Source organism: Ambystoma mexicanum, chromosome 3q, assembly GCF_040938575.1.
Source record: "Ambystoma mexicanum isolate Mex_15411 chromosome 3q, UKY_AmexF1_1, whole genome shotgun sequence".
Classification (NCBI taxonomy): domain Eukaryota; kingdom Metazoa; phylum Chordata; class Amphibia; order Caudata; family Ambystomatidae; genus Ambystoma; species Ambystoma mexicanum.
The window spans coordinates 344792318-344817613 of NC_090926.1; the positions used below are offsets into that span (position 1 = coordinate 344792318).

The window sequence follows — 25296 nt, forward strand, 5'->3', positions numbered from 1 at the left end:
TTGGGAGTAAAGTATTCATCAGAGAAATATATAAATTGGGCCATCCTGTCCATGTAAGGAACAAGTTACTTACCTGTAACTGTTCTCCAGCATGGGTCTGGCATGGATTCACATGCTCATAAATATTCCGCGTCAGGCTGGGAATCCTCGGTAAAGAAAAAAAATCAGTTTCTGAACTGTAATTCTACTAATAACTGGTCTCTGGGTCATACTGCCCCCAGCCAATGACTGTGCACCCTCTACCTAAGCCCCTCCTCTGGCAGCCATCTTCAGATCTGGTAGCACGTAAAGTGGCAGTAGGACCAAGAGAGCCGTAGAGGTTGAGGGAGGGTTTGCACGTGAATCCATGCCAGACCCATGCTGGAGAACAGTTACAGGTAAGTAACTTTTTCCTTCTCCAGCATGGGTTCTGGCATGGATTCACATGCTCATGAATACAAGAATACATAAGAGTACACACATGCAAAACCACAGGAGGTGGCAAGGCTCAACATTAAGCATTACAATAACTCAACATTAAGCATCTCTTACCTCCTCACCAGGCTCACCTTAGGCGAACAGGTTGCGCAGCACTGCTTGGCCGACCCTGGAGTCCCGATCGACGCAGTAGAATCTTGTGAAGGTGTGTGTCGACCTCCACGTCGCAGCCCTGCAGATGTCCAGCAGGGGCACACCAGACAGGAACGCCGTGGTAGCAGCGATCGCTCTGGTCGAATGGGCTCTCGGACGGCCGGGCAGCGGTCGGTTTGCCAACCGGTGAGTGCATGATGCAGCCGGAGAGCCATCTGGAAATGGAAGTCTTCGAGAGAGCCTTCCCTTGATTCAGTGTCCCAAAGTTCACAAACAGCTGTGACGTCTCCCGAAAACTCTTTGTGCGGTCCACGTAGAACTTCAACGCTCTAGCTACATCCAGCGAGTGCAAAGTCCTCTCGGCCGGCGACGAAGGCGACGGGAAGAAAACTGGCAACACTAAGGGCTCGTTGAGGTGAAAGTCCGACGGCACCTTGGGCATAAAGGAGGGGTGTGTCCTCAGCACCACCCTCGTGTCATGAAAAGTCAAGTATGGAGGCTTGCAAGATAGGGCGTGGATCTCTCCCACTTGTCATGCGGAGGTGATGGCCACGAGGAAAGCTGTCTTCCATGACAGGAACCTCAAAGGCGCTGAATGCATAGGCTCGAATGGGGCCCCCCCTCCCCCCCCATGAGCCTGGTCAGCACCACATTAAGCTCCCACGCCGGGGCAGGAGCTTTCACCGGCGGGAATGATCGGAATAGTCCCTTCACGAATTCTTTCACCAGGCGATGAGACCACAAGGACGCCCGTCCCGTAGTCCTGGTATATCGGGAGATTGCAGCCAGATGTATTTTGATGGAGGCGTGAGCCAGTCCAGCTTTGGCCAGCGACCGGTACGGCAGTAGTTGAGGGGCCGTAATTCGCAGAGGGTTAATCTTCTGTGCACGGCACCAGACAGAGAACCTCTTCCATTTATGTCCGTAGCACGAGAGTGGAGGACGCCCTGGCTTTTGCAAGAACTTCTCTGCAGTCGGTCGGGATGTCGTACCCTCCAAACTCTAGTGCTGCAGGTGCCAGGCCTGCAAGTTCAGCGACTCCGGGTTGTGGTGAAGAATGGCGCCTCCTTCTCTGGAGAGAAGGTCTGCGTCCGTTGGCAGCTTGACTGGTGTGGACGTTGACAAGTCCAGAAGGTCCGGGAACCAGATATGTCTCAGCCACGCCGGTGCGACGAGGATCATCCTGCACCGGGACCCCTTGAGCTGGTTGATGAGCCGGAGCAGCAACGGCAGCGGAGGGAACGCATAGAGAAATAGGCCGTCCCAGGGGAACGAGAAAGCATTGCCCATGCTCCTCGGCTGGGGGAACCTGCTGGCGAACCTCCGGCACTTGGAATTCGTCGCAAACGCGAAGAGATCGATTTGGGGTTCGCCCCATCGTCGGAAGAGTCGATCCACTTGATTCTGGCGTAGTTCCCACTCGTGGCACGAGCGCAGCTACCTGCTGAGTGAGTCTGCGATCGTGTTTATTCCTGCCAGATGAAGAGGCACCAGAAACATCCCTTGGGTGACAGCCCAATGCCACAGATCCTGGGCTTCCTTGGATAGGGCCGGGGACCTGGTTCCGCCCTGCTTCCGGATGTAGAACATCGTGGTGGTGTGGTCGGTGAAGATCCTCACCACCTTGCCCTTGAAGGACGGAAGGACCTGAGGGCCCAGAACACTGCACGGAGCTCCAAGATGTTGATATGGAGTGACTTCTCCGGGAGCCAAAGGCCTCTCGCGTGAAGATCTCCGGAGTGCGCTCCCCAACCTTCCAGGGAGGCGTCCGTCGTCACCGTCAGCTGGGGTCTGAAAGTCAATGCCCGCCGACAGATGGGAGCAGGTACCTCACCACCAGATCGCCTGACGGAACGTCTCGTTGAGGGACCCAGCGGGCGTCAAGGAACTCTTATAAGGGGCGCATCCGAAGCCTGCAAAGACGCACCAGATAAATGCAGGAGGACATCATCCGAGGAGGGATTTGATAGATCTTACCCTGGCCATGTCCGTGGCCAGCAGACGCTGCACCTTGCCCAGAATGGTCCTGGTCCTTTCCTCCGACGGTGAGGCCAGCCGCGCCACTGTGTCGAGCTTGGCTCCCAGAAACAGGGCAACTTGCGACAGAATCCAGTGGGATTTTGGAAAGTTGGAGAATCCTAGGTCCGTGAGCAGCTGGAAGGTCTTCACAGTGTGCTCCCTTGTCCTGAGCCAGTCGTCCAGGTAGGGGTAGATGTGGATCCCCTGTAGGTGCAGTCGCGCCGCCACCGGTGTGAGGCACTTGGTGAACACCCTGGGTGCCGACTTCACTCCGAACGGGAGGGCCTTGAACTGGTAGCGCCGCCCTTGGACAACGAACCTGAGGAACTTTCGGTGTCTTTTTAGAATGGGGATGTGGAAGTACACATCCTCCAAGTCCAACGACGACAGGAAATCGCCCTCCTCCAGCTGTCCCAGCACGTGCTGGAGGGTGACAATACAGAACTTCTGTGCCTTGATGTACTTGTTCAGTTGTCGCAGGTCCAGGATGGGGCGCCATCCTCCTGTCTTTTTTACGAGGAAGTACCTTGAGTAAACTATAGGATCACCAAAGCCTCTTTGGGACGAGCTCGATGGCACCCTTCTTGAGCATCTCCCTTACTTCCAACAGTAGTTGAGGGACGTGATTTTCCTTCCTGGCCACGGGTGGAACGCGAGGGCACTTCTTCTGAAACTCGAGGGCGTGCCCTTGGGCCAGGGCGTCCAGCACCCAACAGTCGGAGATGGACTCCCACACGCTGACGAACCTCGCCAGCCGGCCTCCCACCGGGGTGCTTCGGCTGGGGCCTGACCCCACGGTCGGTTCAATCTTGTTTGGAGGCCGCCTTGCCTCCTTGACCTCCCTGTTGACAACGACGGGCACCACCTGACTTGCCGCATCCCCTGTAGGCTTCCTGGGACGAAGATCTTGCCGCTTGGCGGTACGTGGAGGAGCCACTGCCGGATCCCTTGGAGGCACCTTGTCTGCCTCCGGAGCTCCGAAAGGACGGGCGTCGTTGGAGCACGCCCAGTGCCCGGGCAGTCTGTGTCCGTCTTGATGGCCTGAAGGGACTCATCAACCGCCTTCCCAAACAGGTTGTTCCCGTCGAAAGGCAGGTCCAAAACCTTGGTTTGTACGTCCTGGTGGAAATCCGTGGCCTTGAGCCATCCTCGTCGTCTCAAGCAAACACCGTTGCCCACCGGTGTCGGCGATGTCCGTTGTCACCGTGATGGTGTGGTCCGAAGCAACCTCACCCTCCTGTCGGATTTCAAGGGCCTCAGCCCTTTCGGCGTCCGGAAGTCCGTCCAACAGAGGGGCGATTTTGAACCACAACTCCCTGTCGTAGCGGGCTATGATAGCCAGGGCGTTGGCCGCCTTGATGAGATGATCCGTCCCATCGTGTCCAGCTTCCTGCCCTCGCCGTCCGGCGGGGAAGTTGATGTCGAGGCCGATGCGCCCCCCCCCCCCCCAGCTTTCTTCTTTGCTGCTGCCGAGACGACCGAATCCGGGGTAGGTTGCGGCCAAAGGCACAAGGGGGCAGCGTCCGCGACCCGGTACTTCTTGTACCGGTCCCTCTTTGCCGGAGCCGTTGCGGGGTTCTTGAGGAGGGAGAGCCCCTCATCCCAGATGTCATCAAGAAGCGGTACGGCGAGGACCGTCTTCCTCTTAGCCTTGCGCCGTTGGTAGAGGAACCCTTCCTTCTCTTCTGGGCAGAGCTGGAAGAGCTCGGATGCCCTGGAAATCATGGCATGAAAGGATCCAATCTCGTCGGCGGGGATGCCCGGAGCAGGGGGCGACGGGGAACACGTCCCGTCGTCGCCTCAGTCGTCATCTGTACCTGTCATAGCTGGGTCCGTGCCTGTATCATCCCCGTGGGTAGTAGACCAGGGGGAAGGCAGAGCAGGTGGGAGAGGTGGCGTAGGATGTGTCCTCTTATGCAGTCGACTTTCCGAAATTCCTGGCACCGGTTCCCCCGTCGGGTCTGGCTCAGGTACCTCCGTTGGGGGGAGGGGCAACCTTGTCCTCATCTCCGAGCATAAGGACTGAATCGCTGACAAAATGGCTGCCGAAGTGTCCTGCGGCGCCGGAAACGACGGGCGCGAGGGCTCTTGAGGAGCCTTGTCGGCGACACCGTCGCCCTCATCATCAGGATCCCTCCCGATGGGCTGGGCCTCTTCCACAACTTCGATGAGCTCTTCAGAGGTCGTGTCCGCATCCACGATGGCCACCAGCCCCTCCCCCACCTTTTCCAACAAGGACTTCGTGGGGGTCTTCTCGATGGGCCTGAAAGACTCCCCCCTCCGTGGTGGCAGGGAGAATGTATGTCCTGAGGTCGCCTCCACTGGTGTAGCTTCCACAGGCTGAGCCAGGGCCGCGGCGACATCCTCAATCGAGGCCTTAGCAGGGTGAATTAAGGCCATCGTCACCTTCTGTACGCCTGGGGCCTTCACCTTGGGGGGAGGGTCTGAGCCTCCTTCACGGTCCGCTTTGACATGTTCCCACAAAACGCACAGTCCTTCTCCGTGTGCGTCTTGTCCTCATGGAGACGGTAGAGGCATAACGAATGCTCGTCCTCCTTGAAAACATTCTGAAGTTGGCATCCACGGCAGGTCCTGAACAGCTTCCCGGGCGTCGAGCTTGCTTTCTCCTGGGCCATGTCCGGGGTAGGCCTCGGAACTTCTGGAATCCTCCAAAAGTGTAACTACGAAATCTTCACCCTTGAGGGCGTAGAAAACTCTGAAACGGATCCCCGTTGATCGGATGTAGAAACGGTGGAGCTTGAGGCTCTATTTAACCGAAAAATGAGAAAAATCTCCTGAAAGCGCGAAAACGCGGCAAAAGCTCAAGAGCTACAGCACGAGGACTCCCAACACTTGAACGTGCTGTAAAAATCTGAGGATGGCTGCCAGAGGCGGGGTTTAGGGAGAGGGCAGTCATTGGCTGGGGCAGTATGACCCAGAGACCAATGATTGGTTACTACTAAGAAAGACAGATCAGAAACGAAATATACTGATTTTTTTTCTATACCGAGTATTCCCGGCCTGACGGGGAATATTCATGAGCATGTGAATCCATGCCAGACCCCATGCTGGAGAACATTATCCGGCCCCCAACCGGAGACGCATGGGAGGGGACACGAACCTTCGGGTCATTTAGGGTTATTAGCCGGGGTGCCTCTGGGGCTGGAGCCCCGGCCTCTGCCCTTGCCACAGCGTTGCCCTCTTTGGTTATACTGGTTACTGGTACCCTGATTAGAGGGCCAGTTGCCCGTAGTGTAATGCTGTTGCTGCTGGCCACGAAAAAAGCGCTTGTTGCCAAATCCCCGCCTGTTTGGAGGCTTTGAGATTTGGTCTAAGGTCTTTATAGTTTCGAATTCTTTCTTCGCATTTTCCAGTGCGTCGTCCACTGCCCTTCCAAAGAAATTTGACTCTTCTATTGGCTTATTAATGAGCGACGCCTGTGTTTCTGCCTTAAAACCGGAATTGCAAAGCCAGATGTGACGCTTCAGCAGAATTCCCTGCACCAAAGAACGGCCAGCAGTTTCTGCCGCATCAAGAGTGTTCTTTATGACGCTCTGGTTGACCAGAGCTCCTTCTGTAACTGTAGCCAATAAGCAAGTTCTTGGAGGTTCAGGGGCTTCTTCAATGTCCTGCTTAAGCATTCCCCATTGAGCATCAGCATAGCTTGCCAGCAATTCTTATTGGCAATCCTAATTGAAAACGCTGCCGAGGAGGTAATTCTTTTGCCCAAGGCATAAAGCTTTTTCCCTTTTTCTGGGGGTGCCTTGCTGGTTGACAGTCGAACCCCAGCCCTTTTCCTTGTGTTAGTCACCACTGAGTCCGGGACTGAGTGACCCATGATGTATAATGGGTCTGACAGAGGGTGAGAACAATTTCTCGATTCTTTGACCCCCCTCTTACCAGCGCGGGGGTGGACAGCGATGGGGTGAGTCGTCTCTTAACCGAGGCGAGGATAGGAATAGTTTGACTAGTGGGAGGTTTTTCTTTAATAATCCTTTCAACGAAATCAGTATCTGGGGTGACCTCCCCAGTTTCAATTTCAAAATGTGCTGCTGCCTTCCTTAGTAGCGCACTGAAGGTGGGCTGATAGTCTACTGGATATGGGTTCTTGACCGGTGTGGTCTGAGAAGAAATGTCTAATGTCGGGGTCTGTAGCTAACCCCAAATCCTCAGGCGACGTGCCTCGCAAGAGTGCGTACTTTGCCAGTAAAGACTCAGCACTGCCTAGCGCGATGGCGAGCGATCTGCCAGAGCTGTGAGCCACCTTCACCCGAGTCCTCCTCGTAGCCCTCCTCACCTATGTTAGTGTCATCATGAAAACCTTCCTCTTGTTGGTCTTCATTAATCACAAACTCATCCTCTTCCTGGAAGTGAGAGTCCTCTTCAGTGAGGTTTTAAGAGTTCATGTCTTCCTGTAGGGGGTTAAAGAGCTTCGGGTATTTAGCCCTTGGCCCCTCCTGGAGTACCTCCCTTGGCCTCTTGGGTGTCCTATTTTCTGGGATGGCCATGAACCTGTCTAGCTTGTCCATACATGACTGGAACTGCTCTACAGTCCAGTAAGGTAGGCCAGAGCGGTCTGAGAGTGAAAAGGGAGTTTCCTCTCCCTGTAGTTGCTTAGTTCTGTCCCATAGCGAAGATTGTGTCCCTTCGCCTTCTGAGAAACCTTCTCGCTGGCTAGGGTCTTCTGTCGACGGTGGGAGCTGTCCCAGCCTACCCTCCGGCGTCCTCAGCATCTTTGGCCTTGTGAGCGGTTTTCAACATGTCACCCGCCGTCCGTCTCTAGCTGTCTTTAGAAGCTATACGCACGAGGCTTTCGGCGATCAGCTTCTCAGTCGAGGGATCGCTCGCAATCGCGCTAGGCAGTGCCGAGTCTTTACTGGCAAAGTACGCACTCTTGCGAGGCACGTGCACCTACGAACACAGCCTGTGGTAAAAGCACACCATGGTAGTTAAAAGTAAACCACTGCCACCAGCCATTCATCGAGGAAAGGGTAACAAAAATGTTTAATGAGAAACTAGACAAAGGTGATAACAAGTAACCCCTCCAGCACCCTATTGTAAGATAGTGTGTGCTGGGTCTACAAAGTTACAATTGTAAGTAAAGTCAATTTCACTTCACTGCTCTTAGAAACAGTGGTTTATCCAAGAGAAGGTATTTAAACCTTTGGGAAATCTGAAAGACTGCTCTGCGCCACTGCACTGAAGGTGCTGTGTGGTACAATGTAAAAGAGGATGCCTATGGAGTTTGTCAGACCCCACAACCAAAAAGAAACAGTTGTTCAAATCATAGAAAAAATATGAGAGTGGGGGAAGCAGGGTTTCACTCTCCAGGTAAAGAATTCAAGTCCTCAAAATCCAACAAAGGTGCTGCGGGTCTCTAAGGCAGCAAGAAATTGGCACATTCCTGAGAATTCTCCCCAACATCTTTGGAACATTGGCCTTGATCCCTAAGACACAATAAGATGCTCGTGATCGACAAAGTTGAAAGCCGCAGACAGAGCCAATAGGATCAACATTGCAGCTTTTCCTTTGTCCATGATTAAGAGATGGGATTGGAGGTCCAAAAGGGCAGTCTCTGTACTGAAGGAAGAGCGAAAGCCTGTCGCCTGTGGAGATTGATTCGGTGAAGTCTTACAGCTGGGAGGTTGCAAAATTGTCCAATGTTTTCAAAAGGAATTGACAGCTGGTCATCGGTCTCAGGTTACTAGGGTCGATATTAAATTTTTTTGGAATGGTGGCAATTATTTCAGTTTGGGAGGTAGTAAGTTGTGGTGACAAGATTTTGCATGCATACAGCATAGCAATGTTTTCGTGTCTTGGGAAGGAAATCTGTGAAAAGGAAAACTGGGAAGTGTAGTTCCTCCATCTATAAAGTTAGCCAGAACTCTAAGTGGGGTGGAGTGGCACTGAGCCAAGGTTACCCTATTCCTTGGGCTGGTATTTATGATTAAGAGTTTGTACGTTTTGTCCAATACTAGCAATGTTGCGTTGGTCTGTGTACCTTCAAGCATTGGGTTTTGTTTTTCTATAATGTGTATGACTTTGACCTGTACTTACCCAAAGACATAACCTGGCCTAATTGTACTTAAAATAAAACTTTATAATACTTCTAGTTGTCAGTGTTTCTATTGATTCATTTGTGTTATAGATTATTTTTACCAGTCTACAGCCTCCTCTCCCTCCTAAAATAAGCCTGGCCGTTGTGTCTACGCTACCACAAACCCGGGTGGTACAGCCTTCTACTAACAGAGTCGTGTACTGTCTCAGCTGAATGGTTTTTATGAAGTCGGGTAGAACTTCAGAAAAACTGCCCCAACAACGACTAAGGGCCAGGAACAAGTGTCTGCATCACTGCATCAGGAAGGTATCCAGCTGGAACGTTTTCTTCAATTCTAAGGTACTGTTGGGCTTGGGGTATAAATGCATGTGGCCATTTGTAGTGCTTCCTGGCTTTGGCAGTATTTTCACCCATTCAGAGTTCACCTCAACTCACCTGTGCAGGCCTTCCAGCTTTTACTCCTTCAGGTAGGCTCCTCTTGAACTCCTGTGATATATTCCAAAGAACTCCTTCCTGACTGATTAACATTTACTCCTACATCCTGTCCCCCTTCCTCCATACTTGTGGGACATTCCGTCCTTCGGGACGGGACCGGAACACTTGATAAAAAGCATCAAAATTGAAAAAAATGTTGTCCTTCTCTTTTTATGCAGGGTACCGCACGTGGCCGTAACCCCACCCTCCTGAGCTCCGCCCCACGCATCACCCTTCAGTTCTTTTCTCCGCACGGTCGGGGCTGGATGCACTTGCATCACCATGAGTTTTTCCTACCTACCCCAGCGCCTAAATCTTCGGAGGATGTGTTTATCGGGAAATATGAGAGGCTCATGCATTCTGACCCTATGAAAGAGTACTTTAATGTTTTTTTTCCAAGGAAATCTACCCTGAAATTCCGGGTCCACCTTCCACCCCAGCGGCGGTACCACCTCTTCCTATTGGTCCGCCTCCAGCGCTTCGTCTCCTACCCAGTTAGGCAAAGTTTGTATGCAGTACCTCTGGGAACACTACACACAACTAGGACTACAGGTGTAAACAAACCAACCTTTGGTATAAGTCTGTACTACACAGTTTTGGTAGCGTGTTGAGCAGCCAAGCTTATCGCAAGAGGGGAATGTGAACAATAATGTTACAGAGGTCTACAATCACAGGTGTTCAAATAAACTCTCACAATGAAGGTTTCTTTGATAAATACTTATTAATGTATCTGTCAGTTTTAAAACATTCATTAGAAGGAGGCAATTATATATACAATACAAATCTACTTCCATACTGTTTCAGAATACTTTCAAAGAGGAGTAAAAGGCAAAGGTTATTTGAACATGAACGGTTACAATTATTCTGAGACAGTGCAGATACTTTGCGTTCTTTGAGTTCACCAGAAGAGTCAATTCAATAGGCTAGGCCAAAGTCAACAGATTAAAGTCTTGAATAGGATAAAGCGTTTCTGGTAGTTAAATGGAAAAGTCTCTGCACAAGTTCAGCAAAGATGCTGGGGGTCTTTAAGGTGAAGGGAATTAGCACATTTATGAGAAATCTCCCTAACGGACCCCGAGCTGGATCCAAGATGGCCGCCTGCCTGGCAGTCAGCACCACTTTCTGCTTTGCCACTTTGAAGCCTCGCCCCACACCCTGGGCAGGTGGGCGCGAAGGCCCTGAGCCTAGAGTGGCCTCAGACATGATACAGATTGGTCTTGCACCTGAAGCAGAGGCGTCTACTTCAGAACACTGGTTTGTGATGAGCCCTCAGCCAGATGGTAGTTTAAATTCCCTGACTCACAACCTCAGAGCGAGCTCCGGTATGCTGGACGCCCTCGGCCCTGTGCTGGTAGCCGTGCTGAAATCTAACAGAGGACATTAAGGTGGAGCGGAGGACAATCTCCCTCCACCACGACAAACTATTCTTCAATGTCCTGTGACCGAGAGTGCTGAAGACTGAACCTAAGTCCCAGCAGTGGCCGACATGCGCCGGGGGAGCAAGCCACCGAAGGGAAGCGACATCTGAATTGAAAAGATGAACAGGGATCAAGTGGAAGGCTAATGTATCTGCACTGGCTGCCAGATCCGACATCGCCCATGTGGAAAAAGGCACTTTAGTGAGGCTCCGAAAGGCAGGGCCTTGGCTGGGCATTCCCACGCCCGAGCCCACGCCCATGCACTCTATACTAAATTAAAGGGGATGCTCAATTTTTCGTTGCCAAAAGTTCAGGTACCGTCCCCTTGTTGGGGGACGCCAGCAAGAATGGAAGAACGGGGACGTATGAGTAAGATAGCACACTCCGGTATTTAGAGGTAGATTTGTTTTGGTGGGTTAGGCGTTTTACACCTTTGGAGACTGCCTGGGTTTATGATCTCCAAGCTTCTTCGAATTCACGGAGGAATACTCGCTTCTATTATATTTGGTCAAATAGGCTCAGCCTCCAACTCCTCGACCAAGTTTTGACCAACACAATTAAATGGCTCAGGCTCACAGCCTATGCCACCCACAGTTTTTCCTTCAACTAAATTTCCTAAATTTCAGGCTTAAATTGTCTAAAAGCAGTGATCTTGGTCATGATCACATGGTGGACACCTTGCACATATGGACACTGCACAAAAATGTTTTATTACATGATTAACACGTGGTATTTTTTCTGGTTCCATGTAATTTCCCCAACAGTAACCAATTAATTCACTTCGAAGTGATTACTGCAAAATGTTACTTTTAATTTTGTTTCTATATTTGGGGTCCCATACCCTTCCTTCCCCATCACTACTACACCACCCAAGCCACTCTCCAACCCTCGATTTACCCCTAAACCCACAACTTCATATATTTTCAAAGTATTTTTTAAGTAATCATTCCGAAGTAAATTACTTTGGAATTAATTCCATCAGTGAAACCATAGGATACGATTTGCCTATACCTACAACAATAAGTTTAAACCCAACAGGATTGTGAAAAAAATGCCATGTATCCACAGAACCAAGGTGGGAGGAGAACCCACGCCATACTGGTGCCTGGTAACTTATGTCAATCAGGAAGACCACTTCAATATTTGGTAAACAAGTGCAATATTCTCACCCATTCAATGAAGGCCAATGCAAAGCATGAGAACAAAAAACAGATTTACACTATTATTAAAATACAGTGTTCGCTACGGAATGCTTGCAGATACTTCAAATCGCATACATACTTACATCTACGCGAAAGTCCTCTAAACGCCTGAATCTTCGAAGGTAGTCCTGTAGTTTGGCGTCAATTTCCAGGTTTTTGGCTTTGGAATATTTTAAGAAGGCCCAAAACTTTTCAAGTCCATAAAGCTGCCCTATAAGAGAATGGGAATCCAAGAAAGCAGTTGGCAGCAATCTCAAGTAATTTTTTTCCACCAGACACAGTACTAAAAGTATGTTTGAGACAACAGAACACCAATTCGACACCAAGGATTTATTTTGAAAGCAAGAAAATTACTCAAGAAAATGCTGTTTACAAATTCGAAGTGGACGTCCACCTAGACATCATCATGGGGCACTGTTAACTAAGGCCCATCAAATAGCCTGTGACAGAGGTGCGTAAGCTTTAAACAAGAACAATGCTCACCTGTGGTCTGGACATATGTTAAGGCAGGTTTTATAAAAACCCCACTGTTTATTGCTGTACAACTGTTAGGCAGACTCGTATGCAGTACCCTTCGGGAACACTACATACAATTAAGACTACAAGCGATAGTACAATTTCACCTTTGGTACAAGCCTGTACTACACAGTAAAGTGGTAGCGATGGCTGAGCAGCCAGACATCTCAAGAGCAAATGAGCAGTAAGAGGGATTACACAAAGGACTACAATTACTGTGACTCAAGCAAACACTGACTCAAGGTTTCTGATTAAAAAATGTAAGTACAATTATTTTGAAATCATCTGTTCACAAAACACTTCACTTCTATTAAATAAAACCACACTCTAAATATACTACACAACCAATTCATCTTGTTCAGGTCAATTCAACGTAAGTACATTAGGATTTGACAGACCAGTGTTTCAAAACAAAGACGTTACCGTGGGTTAATACGCAATCACTTTTGACAGTAATGACAGTTATGCACCCGAATTCAAACACTTAGCACAGAGAATTAAAACAAGGGAATAGTGGATAAAAATCATAGGCAATACTTTTGTCAAGGCAATAGAATCAGAGGACGTTTTCTAAGAGGCAGATAAAAGTCAACAGGCCTGCGCCAGTGTCAAATGGAGCACAGGCTCTGTTGTCGAGGATCACACGGTTAGAATAGTTCAAGATTAAAGTTGCCAGGAGTACTGGATATTGTCAAAGGGAAGCAAAAGTTATAAGACGGCAAGAAAGGACAAGCCTTCGGAAAAGGGTTCACCCCAATTCCTCAAGGTCGGACGGAGAGAACAACCAAATGGACACAGTACCTTATTCGGATGAAGAAAGCTGGTGCTACGACAGTTGTTCCTGGTAGTTCCTGCAGACTCACGGTTCCTGAAGCTTCACTCCTGGGACAAGAAGGACGTCGGGAGCGATCTGCACTACCCAGGGATGAAGCCAGCAGCAACAAAGCAAAAAGGAATAAAAAGTGCACTCCTTAAAAACTGGAGAGGGCTCTTCTGATGGCTACCCGGACCACTACTGCTCAGTGCAGCGATTACGACCCAGAAGAGGATTCTCTGGATCTATAAGGTGAGCTGGTAGAGCCCACACGGCTCAAGCGAAGACTCCGGGCTGGATCTTCTGTCGTTGAAGGGTAGATAGGTCAGGACTGCAGCAGGGCTTCACCAGGATCCAGGAGTTGCAGAAGCAGTCTTCTCCACTTCTCTTCGGTTCTTGTAGTTCCAATGGTGACTGACTTCCAGCCCAAGAGTCCTGCCTTTTACACCAAAATCCCCCATTCACACAGCCTTGCTGTCAATCACACAGCAGGGGGGTTGTCCAGCCCGGACAACCACCTCAGCCAATTGACACAAAATGCGACTTGGGTCTCCAAGGAGACCCTGAGCAGGGGGATACTAAACCCCTCCTTCACATTCAGCCCACCTAGACACCCAGGTGCCAAAAGGAGGGCTTCTTTGCAGAAGCCCGCCATAGGCCGGCGAACAAGGAAACCAAACCTGGTTTGGCGCGAAAAGCAAACAAGACCTTTCCAACACAAAATGGCGAAAAACCACACTAGGACCCATAATAAAAACGATATGGGGTAGCGGGTTTTATGTTCATATCTGTTGCCACAGCCAGAACACTAACAGGAATCCATGTAAAAATGATTGTTACCACTGCCACCAGCCATGTCGAATCGGGAAGGGGGACACAAAGTGCCCCTTGAGTTACAGAAGGGCAGGGGAAAGATATTTCCCCTCCAGGACTCCATTGTAAGATGGCTTGTACTGGATATGTATTTTAAAAGGACTAGTAAAGCCAATGGTGACTTTACAGGTTTCTGGGTGACAGACATCCCCAGAAATGGAGTTCACAAGGGAAGTCTAAAAGACATCCCTGTGTCACTGCACTAAAAGGTGCTGTGTGACACACAAGTAAAAAGATGATGCATAGGGAGTTGGTGACACTCCATAGCCCATGAGCACAAAAAGTACAACATACACAAAAAAATACACTAAGAGTGGGGAAAAAGGCTCACACTCTTAGCAGGTGGATAAAATATATCCCAGAAATCTGGCAAAGCTGCTGAGGGACTCACTAGTTAAGGGAAATTAGCCATAAATGAGAATTCTCCCTAACCCTAACCCTTAATGAAATGGGGCGGGGCGAAGCAAGAGAAGAGGAGCTGGCCAAAGCTAGCACACATCATTGGGAGGAGGCTGGGCGGAAGCAGCCAGATGGTTAACCATTCGCATCAGGACTGCCACTCAGCCCAGACCATGCCCACAGGATGTGAGGAAGAGTGCAGTAACCTAGCATGGTCTAAACCAGTTCGAATTAATCGAGGCTGCATGTATGTCCTCAAGCATTTTACACCTACCTCGTGGCTGCACTTCCCAAAGGACACCAAAGGACAGAGGTAGGCCTAAACACCCCTCCACTCCCAACACTAAAAACCACAGACGGACTAAAAAAAAAAAAACACATTGTTACACCAAGTCTGCTTAAAAAAGTGCATTGGGCCACCAATGAGGTAAAATGGCTTGCACACCCATGACAAAGTGAAAATTAAATCACAGCTGCCATTAGCCTAGTTCTTAAAACCAGTATAGGGTGATGTAATAACCCTATGGCAAAAATAGGGTTATTAATGGGATGGCGTAGTGTGGCTCTTACTGACGCCTCTATGCACGCTGCACCAGATAGGACATTGGACAGTGTTGGGGAGAATTCTCAGAAATGTGCTAATTTCCTTCTACCTTGGAGACCCCCAGCTCTTTTGCTGGACTTTAGGACTTTTAATGTTTACCCTGGAGAGAGACCCATTTCCCGCTGTCTCATGTATTTTTCTGTGATTTCAACACTCTTTTGGTTTTGAGTCTGAAACTCCATAGACATCCTTTTACATTGTGTCACACATCACCTTCAATGCCGTGGCACAGGGAAGTCTTCCAGATTTCCAAAAGGTTTAAACACTTTCTCTTGGTTAAACTACTGTTTCCAAGAGCAGTGAAGTGAAATTGACTTTGCTTACATTTTGTAACTTTCTAGACCCAGCACACTGTCTTACAAAAAAAGGACGCTGGAGCGGTGACTTAGTATCCCCCTTGACTAGTTTCTCATGTAACTATTTTAGGTTACCCTTTCTACAATTAATGGCTGATTGCAGTGGTTTACTTTTTACTACCATTGAGTTTCTACCGGAGGCTGCAATTGCAGCTGCAGTAAAGCACCCATGGGTTCCCATTTTGTCAAAATGGCCCCCTTTTTTTTCGCCATTTCTTGTTGGAAAGGTCCTTCTTGAGATACTCCGCACATCAAACCAGATTTGGTCCCTTTGTCTTTGGCAGGGTTCTCTGCTGAAGCCCGCCTCTGGCTTGAGCGTGTCTAGAAGGTCAGGAAGCGTGGGAGGTACCCGAAACTCCCTGTGCTTAGTCTCCATGGGTACAGGAATACAACCAAAAGGTGATTGGATGTGTGTCGACCAATGGATGAAGGAATCCGAAGAAAAACTTGGAAGAGACGCCTGCTGCAACTCCTGGACCATTGGTTTGCTCGGTGAAGCCCTACTGCATTGCCGAAGCTCTGAATTAGCCTCGACTAGAGACGCCCTGCAAGGACTACTTCTCCCCTTGGGTTTGTGGGACCAATCGACCCCAAAACAAACTTGTCTGGACATCCTCTCAGAGCTGGCCAGTGATATATGAATGTCCACAGAGTCCTAGTTATTTAAGTCACCTCAGGGTGTAGGACGTGTGTGTGCCATCCCAAATGGATATCTACTGATTTATCGAAACAGTGTATTTTGAAGTATATTTTTCTGTTACATATTTGCTCCCTTCTAAAGTAGGCTTTTTCAACCGACTTAATAAATTGTTTAATCAAGAAACCTTGAATGTGTTTATTTGGATACTTTTCACTGTGAGTCTATGTTACAACCCTACAGCTCATTGACCCCTCTTGATATGCTGGCTGCTCAGTCACAATACCAACCTGCGTAGTGCATGCTTATGCCAAGGTTTGGGTTAACCATTTCCAAGAGGGCAAGGCTGGTGCAGTCTCCCACAGGGTACTGCATACTATCCTGCCCAACAGACAGAGCGGTGCTGCACAAGCTGCTCAGTTCCATCCTTTTCCTGTAGCACTCCGATGCTGGAGTACTGCTGGACCAAGGTGTACTAGCCATCTGCCAAAAGGGTCAGGAGATATGGAATCATTGGGAGGATATCCATCCGAAAGAAAAATAGAGACCAGTAATTTGTTCTCCTAATGAAAACATTCCTCCCAAGATTACTCATCTTTGATAGAGTCCCATAGCAGTACGTACATCTGGAGAAGGGAGATGAGCAAGGAAACTGAAGGACAGGCCTGCCAAAACTAGCGTCCTGACCAGACAGAATCCAGCAGTAATGTTGAGCAAACCTGTGCAATGAAGCCCAAGCAGCTGCCTGGCAAATGTCACCAACAGGGACTTTGTGTTGCTGAGGTGGCAGCCAGTCCTCTGGTGGAACTTTGTGCCCATAGACCATCCTGCACATCCTGACCAGGCAGATCATAGCATTCCAAGGTAAGAGTACCATCTACCGTTATGGTAGTAGCTGTGACCTAACTGATACCATCATCAACAAAAAGCTGGTCATGTTCCCTGGCCTCTGATCCAAGAGGCCTAGTAGCTGAGGGCCTGCACTGTGTCCAGCTGATCGAACTGTTACTCTGCCTTGGACGGATGAGCCAGAAGAAAGAAGACTGGAAAATTGATGATTTGAGAGAGATGGAAATCAGAGACTAGCTTCGACATGATCTATTGCAGACCTTCCAGAGCACAACTTTCTACACAAGGAATCTTGGTACTAGGTGAAAGAGGAAAATGTCTTAAGTTATTTTTAGTGCCTGACCGAAAGAACGATGTGTTGGGATTGGTCGCAGAGTATGCGGAAGTGTGTTCCACAAAAGATACTGTGGCTACGGAGAAGGAGTGTCGCCGATCCGGCTACACTTAATCCTTGGGACGAGGAGAGCATTTGCGGAACACAATACATGTCCAGGAGCCTTTGGACAAAATATGGTCTGAAGGTATCCAGCTCCTTGATCATAATAGGCGCGATGGACCAAACAGTGCCTTGAATTGAATGCGCTGCGCTACCGGAAGCCAGTGAAGTCACCGAAGCACAGGCTATATATGGGCGAAGTGCAGAGTAGAGGTCACCAAGCCTGCAGAACTATTTTTGAAGACTTTCAAGAGTTGCAGGTACAAACAGTTACAGTTGTCGATAGAAGAGACCACCAGAGCAGAGACCACAAGTGCCCGAAACTGCACTGGGATAAGCGTGAGGACCTTCCGAAGCAATTTGAGATGGGAATGGCCACGCTGACAGATTACACCAACTTGAGGCTACAGAGAGCAGATGAGTTTTTTTATTGTCTTAGCTGAAATTAATCAACTTTTCAATAACATTTGAGCAGAACATAAAATCACAAGATTGAAGAACCATATGCATAAAACAAAACAGTATAAAAACAGAAAATAACTCTCACAACATAAAAACAAGTTTGATTCCTCTCCTTACATAAACAAATTACAATTAAAAACCATTCCATATTTCTATCAAAACACAAGTAACTCAGTATGCAGTTTCAAAGCCTTCAAAAAATTAACAATCGCCTTCTGTAGTGTGATTTTGCCAAAGCACAATAGATAAAGCCAACGTGAATCCTGATCCAGATGACCAATTATTGGAGCAACATGTTCAAAGTGAGTTATTCTTAGACTAAAGCTGGGCAATAAAAGGTGTTCAAGCGATTCTGATTTGAACAGAATCTACAAAATTTCAAGTTGGTAGGCATCAGTTTCCATCGAACTTTTACTTGGCTGGTGGCCCACAGTTCAAAACGCACTCTTAAAAAGGCTGCTCGAAACTCTACTGAAGGAACAAGTTACTTACCTGTAACTGTTCTCCAGCATGGGTCTGGCATGGATTCACATGCTCATGAATATTCCCCGTCAGGCCGGGAATCCTAGGTATAGAAGAAAAAAAAAAATATATCAGTTTCGTTTCTGATCTGTCTTTCCTAGTAGTAACCAATCACTGGTCTCTGGGTCATACTGCCCCGAGCCAATGACTGCCATCTCCCTAAGCCCCGCCTCTGGCAGCCATCCTCAGATTTGGTAGCACGTAAAGTGGCAGTATGACCAAGTGAAGAGCCGCAGAGGGGTAGGTGGGAGGGTTCGCATGTGAATCCATGCCAGACCCATGCTGGAGAACAGTTGGGTAAGTAACTTGTAACTTCTCCAGCATGGGGTCTGGCATGGATTCACATGCTCATGAATGACAATGCATTACTTACCGTAAAAGCATTTCTGATGGTTGTATCTGCTTAGATTCATATGCTGTGCATAGTCCGACATCCAGTGGTCACTGCGGAGTATTGCATTTTGTTTTTCATAGTCGAAAAGGGGACGTCGACAAGGCGTGTCTGTAACACTATCCCTATAGTGACGTGCAGTGTACCCACAACCCCTCACGCGTCGAGGTCCCTCTGTATTTTTTCTGCCCTGAGGGAGCCTTCTATACGTGAGTGAGTACAGAAAAGAGATGTAGAAAGAGGTCTATGTTCCTTCCATCTGAGCGGGGAGGAAGGGTGGGCGCATGTGAATACAAGCAGATACAACCATCAGAAATGCTTTTACGGTAAGTAATGCATTGTCTTCTGATGTTTGTTAATCTGCTTAGAATCACATGCTGTGCGTAGACTAGTGAGCAGTACCCGGAGTTGGAGGTGGGTTGTGAGAAGGAACAGTAGAGAAAAGATGTCTTAATACTGCTTGTCCCACCTGGGAATCAGATCTAGAGTTAGCATCTAGACAGTAGTGTTTTGTAAAGGGGTGTACAGAACTCCAGGTTGCCGCTTTGCAAATGGACTCAAGGGGAACGTTTATAATGAATGCTATGGATGCCCCAGTGCCTCGAGTAGTGTGCTCTTGGCTTGAAGGGTAGTTCTCTCTTAGCAAGAGAGAAACAGTGATGCATTGAACAATCCATCTAGATATAGTGGACTTTTGAGACTGCATCTCCTCTTCCTGCTGCCACAGAGACAAAGAACTGATTAGTCTTTCTCAGTGGCCTAGTTCTTTCCATATAAAACATAACAGCTCTGCGCACATCAAGTGTATGCAGGCTATTTTCTCCCAAATTAGAAGGGTTTTGAAAGAACGTTGGTAGTTCTATTGACTGAATGACATGGAATTTCGATATGAATTTCAGTGCAAATCTTGGGTGTGTGCGTAGAACCACCTTATCTTTGTGAACTGTTACGAAGGGGTCTAGAATAGAAAGAGCCTGTAGTTCACTTACTCTAAGTGAGGTGATAGCTATTAGGAAAGCAGTCTTAAGAGTGAGGTCCTTAAGAGTTGCCTTGTGCATGGGTTCAAAGGGTGAGCCCATGAGCCTGGTAAGTACCACATTAAGGTCCCAGCCGGGAGCTGGGTTTGTTATCGGAGGGTGTATTCTCTTTACCCCCTCCATAAAGGCTTTGATAACTGGGACTTTCCACCATGACACCTTAAGTTGAGAGGTGGTGTATACAGAAAGTGCCGCTAGATGGACTTTAATAGAATTGAACACTAGACCAGAGTCCAGTAAATGGGTCAGGTAAAGGACAATTTGTGTGGGAGAGCAGTGGACTGGGTTGATGCTCTTACCTCTACACCAGATGACAAATCTCTTCCACTTGCTAGAATAGCAGTGGCGAGTGTTGGGTTTTCTTGCTTCTCTGAGAATGTCAATGCATCTCTGTGGGAGTTGTAAATGGCCAAATTCTATGACCTCAGGAGCCAGGCTGCTAAATTCATGTTCTGTGGGCATGGGCGTAGTGTCTTGCCCTTGTCCTGTGACAGCATGTTGTATTGGCAGGGCAGTTTCACCGGTGGGGACATCTCCATCAGGTGCGCAAAGCATGGTTGGCGGGCCCACATCGGGGCTATCAGTATCATGGTGACTGGTTCCTGGTGCATCTTGAACACTATCTTGTTCAGCAGAGGAGTCGGGCGGGGTGGGGGGGGGGGGGGGGGGGGGGTGTGTGTGTGGGAAAGCGTAAAAAAATTTCCCTGACCATGGTATCCAGAGATCGTTCCCCTTGGAGCGGTTCTGTGGGTATCTGGAGGCATAATCTAGGCATTTTGAGTTCTCCAGAGTTGCAAACAGGTCTATTTCTGGGAAGCCCCATTGTGTGAAGACGTCGAAGACGATGTCTTCGTGTAACCGCCATTCGTACTCTGAGGGCAGAGGGAAGTCTCTGCTGAGTTCGTCTGCTAGCAGACTGAGTTCCCCTGGTACATGTTGTGACAATAAGAACATGCGCCTGAGAACCAACTTCCAGATGTTCTGGGACAGCTTGGACAGTCCTGGAGAGCGAGTGCCCCCTTGCTTGTTGAGGTAGTACATGGCTGTGGTGCTGTCCGAGAGGACCATCACTGTCTTCCCTTGTAGGTGTGTCTGGAAGGCTTTTAGTGCCTTGAACACCGCAAGTAGCTCTAATAAGTTTATGTGCTTGGAAGCTACGCTCAGATTCCAGACTCCTTGAGCAGTCTGATGGGATAGGTGAGCCCCCCCCATCCTGTGAGGGATGCGTCTGTGGTTAGAGTGGCTTCCACTGCGGGGGAGGCGAATGGTTTCCCTATTACCAGGTTTTCCTTCGACCACCACCGTAGCGAGAGAACCAAGGCCTGCGAGACCACCACTAGATCGTCCCATTGTCCGCTGGCCTGACACCACTGGCTGTTGAGCCACTCTTGCATTGGGCGCATGCACAGGCACGCGTGAGGTACCAAATACATACATGACGCCATCATTCCTAGCAAGCGCATTGCTTTCCGTACCGTCACCTCTCAACCGGCCACATACTGAGGGATTTCAAACCGCTTATTTTGGACCCTCTCGTTGGAGGGGAAGACGAGGCCGTCCTTTGTTCAAATTAGAGCCCCTAGTAATTGTTGATTTGGCTGGGGTCTAAGCTGGACTTCTCGTTGATGGAGAAGCCCAGTTGGAACAAAAGGTCTACTGTCTTCTGGGTGTTTGAGAAGCATGTCTCGTAGGACTCCCCTGTTATGAGCCAATCGATGAGTTAAGGGTATACCGGTATGGACAACCTGCGCAGGTGGGCCGCTGCCACTATCTTCGTGAATACCCTCGGTGCAGACGCTATGCCGAAGGGTAGCACTCTGAACTGGTAGTGTTTGCCCTCTATCATGAACCTGAGGTATTTTCTGTGCGCTGGCAACATCAAAATATGAAAGTATGCATCTTTCATGGCTAGTGTTGTCATGTAGACCCCCTGAAATAGCAGGGGAATTACCTCCCTTAATGTTACCATACGAAATTGTGGTTTTACAAATTTGTTCGCTGGGCGCAGATCTAGTACAGGGCGCATGGTTAGGTCCTTTTTGGGTACAAGGAAGTACACTGAATAAATACCTTCCATTACCTGAGATGGGGGCACGACGTCTATTGCTGATTTCTGTAGCAGCTGTTCTACTTCTTGCAGGAGGTTGACTAGGTGTTCTGGTGACAGGCATCGTCCCCTTGGAGGTCTGTAGGTGGGGGACCGATTGAACTCTAAACAGTACCCGTGGGCTACGGTTGACAATACCCACGGATCTGAAGTGGTGGCGGGGAGGGCTTGCGACCCTTACGGTCGGCGGAAGACGCCGGTGGACCTGACGCCTCTGTTGACGCCATGGCTGCCTTCGTCTTCGACGAATGCGTGCCGTGGGGTATGTGCGTATGTGTTTTTCTGTGTTCGTCCTTGTCGCCGGGGTGTTCATCCCCATAAGCGGGGCGTGAGCCGGGCTTGCTGGGGACGGACGGGGAGCGGGAACGCTCCTTCGAGAGGTCTACAACCTCCGTTGCGGAGGCCGTGTAATCACTGTCCTCGTCACATTCGGCAGCTGGCGAGGAGTCAGACCTAGATATCGCATAGGCTGCCCACCTTTTGACCCTACGGTCCTTTAAAGTTTTGGGTTTAAGTAACTTACAGGCCGCACAGCCGTCCTCTTTGTGATCGAGGGACAAGCAATGGTTACACCGTTTGTGCTGGTTCTTCCAGGTAAACTTGCCCTTGCAACGTGGGCAAAACATAAAGGGCGTCCTCTCCATAGCTGAGGGCATGAAATGTGATTACGACCTCGAAAGAGAGGGAGGGGAAAGAAAGGCATTCTCAGTGTTAAGAAATGACCAACAACCCCCTCTCCCTACTGCGTTAGGCCGGCGAGGCCCTGCCACGTGTTCGGCAGCGCCGAAGGATCTCCTCCGCTCGTCCCTCCGTCGAAGATCTTGCACGGCGGAGAACAGCTTGGCAGCTACGTCGAGGGAGGGATCTATGTGATAGTTAATAATAAAACGACCAAGGGTCAAGGAAATAATTTCGCAATGTCTCTCGAGGAGCTCCGCATAAAGGCGACCAATAACTGGGCGGAAAAAAAAACTTCAGAGGGAGCTCGACGCGTGAGGGGTTGTGGGTACACTGCACGTCACTATAGGGATAGTGTTACAGACACGCCTTGTCGACGTCCCCTTTTCGACTACAAAAAGCAATACTCCGCAGTGACAACTGGATGTCGGACTATGCACAGCATGTGATTCTAAGCAGATTAACAAACATCAGAAATAAGAATACATAGCAGTATACACATGCACAACCACGGGAGGTGGCAACAGGCTTAACATTAAGCAAAACAACCCAACATTAAGCATCTCTTACCTCCTCACCAGGCTCGCCTTAAGCGAACAGGTTGCGCAGCACTGGTTGGCCGACCCGGGACTCCTCCCTGGAGGATCGACGCAGTAGAATCTCGTGAAGGTGTGCGTCGACCTCCACGTCGCAGCCCTGCAAATGTCAAGCAGGGGCACACCAGATAGGAACGCCGTGATAGTAGCGATCGCTCTGGTCGAGTTGGCTCTCGGACGGTCGGGCAGCGGTCAGTTTGCCAACCGGTGACAGTGCATGATGCAGCCGTAGAGCCATCTGGAAATGGAAGCCTTAGAGAGCCTTCCCTTGATTCACAGGTCCAAAGTTTACAAACAGCTGTGATGTCTTCCGAAAACTCGGTCCACGTAGAACTTCAGCGCTCTAGCTACGTCCAGCGAGTGCAGAGTCCTCTCAGCCGGCGACGGGAAGAAAACTAGCAACACCAAGGGTTCGTTGAGGTGGAAGTCCTAAGGCACCTTGGGCATGAAGGAGGGGTGTGTCCTCAGCACCACCCTCGTGTCGTGAAAAGTCAAGTATGGTGGCTTGCAAGATAGGGCCTGGATCTCTCCCACTCGTCGTGCGGAGGTGATGGCCACGAGAAATGCTGTCTTCCACGGTGCCGAAAGCATAGGCTCAGATGGAGCCCCCATGAGCCTGGTCACCACCACGTTGAGCTCCCACGCTGTGCCTTCACCGGCGGGAATGAACGGAACAATCCTTTCATAAATTCCTTCACCAGTCGATGAGACCACAAGGACGCCCGTCCTGTAGTTCTGGTGTATCGTGAGATGGCGGCCAGATGCATCTTGAGGAAAGCATGAGCTAGTCCAGCCTTGGCCAATGACAGTAGGTACAGCAATACTTGAGGGGCCGTAATCCGCAGAGGGTTGATCTGTGCACGGCACCAGACAGCGAACCTCTTCCATTTATGTCCGTAGCACTTCAGAGTGGAGGACGCCCTGGCCTTTGCAAGAACCTCTCTGCAGTCAGCTGGGATGTCGTACCCTCCAAACTCTAGTGCTGCAGGAGCCAGGCCTGCAAGTTCAGCGACTCTGGGTTGTGATGAAGCATGGCGCCTCCTTCTCTGGAGAGAAGATCCGCGTCCGACGGCAGCTTGACTGGTGTGGACGCTGACAAGTCCAGAAGGTCCGCGAACCAGATCTCTCGGCCACGCCAGTGCGACGAGGATCATCCTGCACCGGGACCTCTTGACCTGGTTGATGAGCCGGAGCAGCAACAGAGGGAACGCATAAACAGGCCGTCCCAGGGGAACGAGAAAGCATCGCCCATGCGAACCTCCGGCACTTGGAGTTCGTCGCCGTCGCAAAGAGATCGATCTGGGGTTCACCCCATCGTCAGAAGAGTCGATCCACTTGATCCTGGCGTAGCTCCCACGCATGGCACGAGCGCAGCTCTCTGCTGAGTGAGTCGGCGATGGTGTTTATTCCTGCCAGATGAAAAGGCACCAGAAACATCCCTTGGGCGACGGCCCAATGCCACAGATCCTGGGCTTCCTTGGATAGGGCAGGGGATTTGGTTCCGCCCTGCTTCCAGATGTAGAACATCGTGGTGGTGTTGTCTGAAGATCCTCACCACCTTGCCCTTGAGGGAGGGAAGAAAAGACCTGAGGGCCCAGAACACTGCGCGGAGCTCCAAGATGTTGATGTGGAGTGACTTCTCCGAGAGCCAAAGACCTCTTGCGTGAAGATCTCTGGAGTGCGCTCCCCAACCTTCCAGGGAGGCATCCGTCGTCAGTCACCTGGTGAGCTGGGGTCTGAAAGTCTGTGCCTGCCGACAGATGAGAGCGGGTACCCCACCACCGGATCGCCTGACGTAACGTCTCGTTGAGTGGGATCCTGTCCTCGAAGCTGCCTGTCGACTGGACCCAGCGGGCGTCGAGGAACTCTTGTAAGGGGCACATCCGAAGCCTGCAAAGGCGCACCAGATAAATGCAGGACGACATCATCCCGAGGAGGGACTTGATAGATCTTACCCTGGCCATGTCCGTGGCCAGCAGACACTGTACCTTGCCCAGGATGGTCCTGGTCCTTTCCTCCGACGGCGAGGCCAGCCGTGCCACCGTGTTGAGCTTAGCTCCCAGAAACAGGGCGACTTGCGACGGGACCAGGTGGGATTTTGGAAAGTTGTTGGGGAACCCCAGATCCGTGAGCAGCTGGACGGTCTTCGCAGTGTGCTCCACGGCGAGCTCCCTTGTATTTGCCCGTATGAGCCAGTCGTCCAGTTAGGGGTGGACGTGGATCCCCTGCAGACGCAGCCGTCACCGGCGCGAGGCACTAGGTGAACACCCTAGGTGCC

The 25296-nt window shown here is 50.0% G+C and overlaps 1 protein-coding gene across 4 annotated transcripts in view; it reads right to left on the minus strand.

Moving 5' to 3' along the window:
- Positions 1-25296, minus strand: part of LARP1 (La ribonucleoprotein 1, translational regulator) — a 1174773-nt gene that overhangs the window by 76360 nt on the left and 1073117 nt on the right. For all 4 annotated transcript variants that reach the window (XM_069653974.1, XM_069653972.1, XM_069653971.1 and 1 more), the window contains one exon: positions 11825-11952. In XM_069653974.1, coding sequence (XP_069510075.1) covers positions 11825-11952 — 128 coding nt within the window. The remainder of the gene's footprint in view (positions 1-11824; positions 11953-25296) is intronic.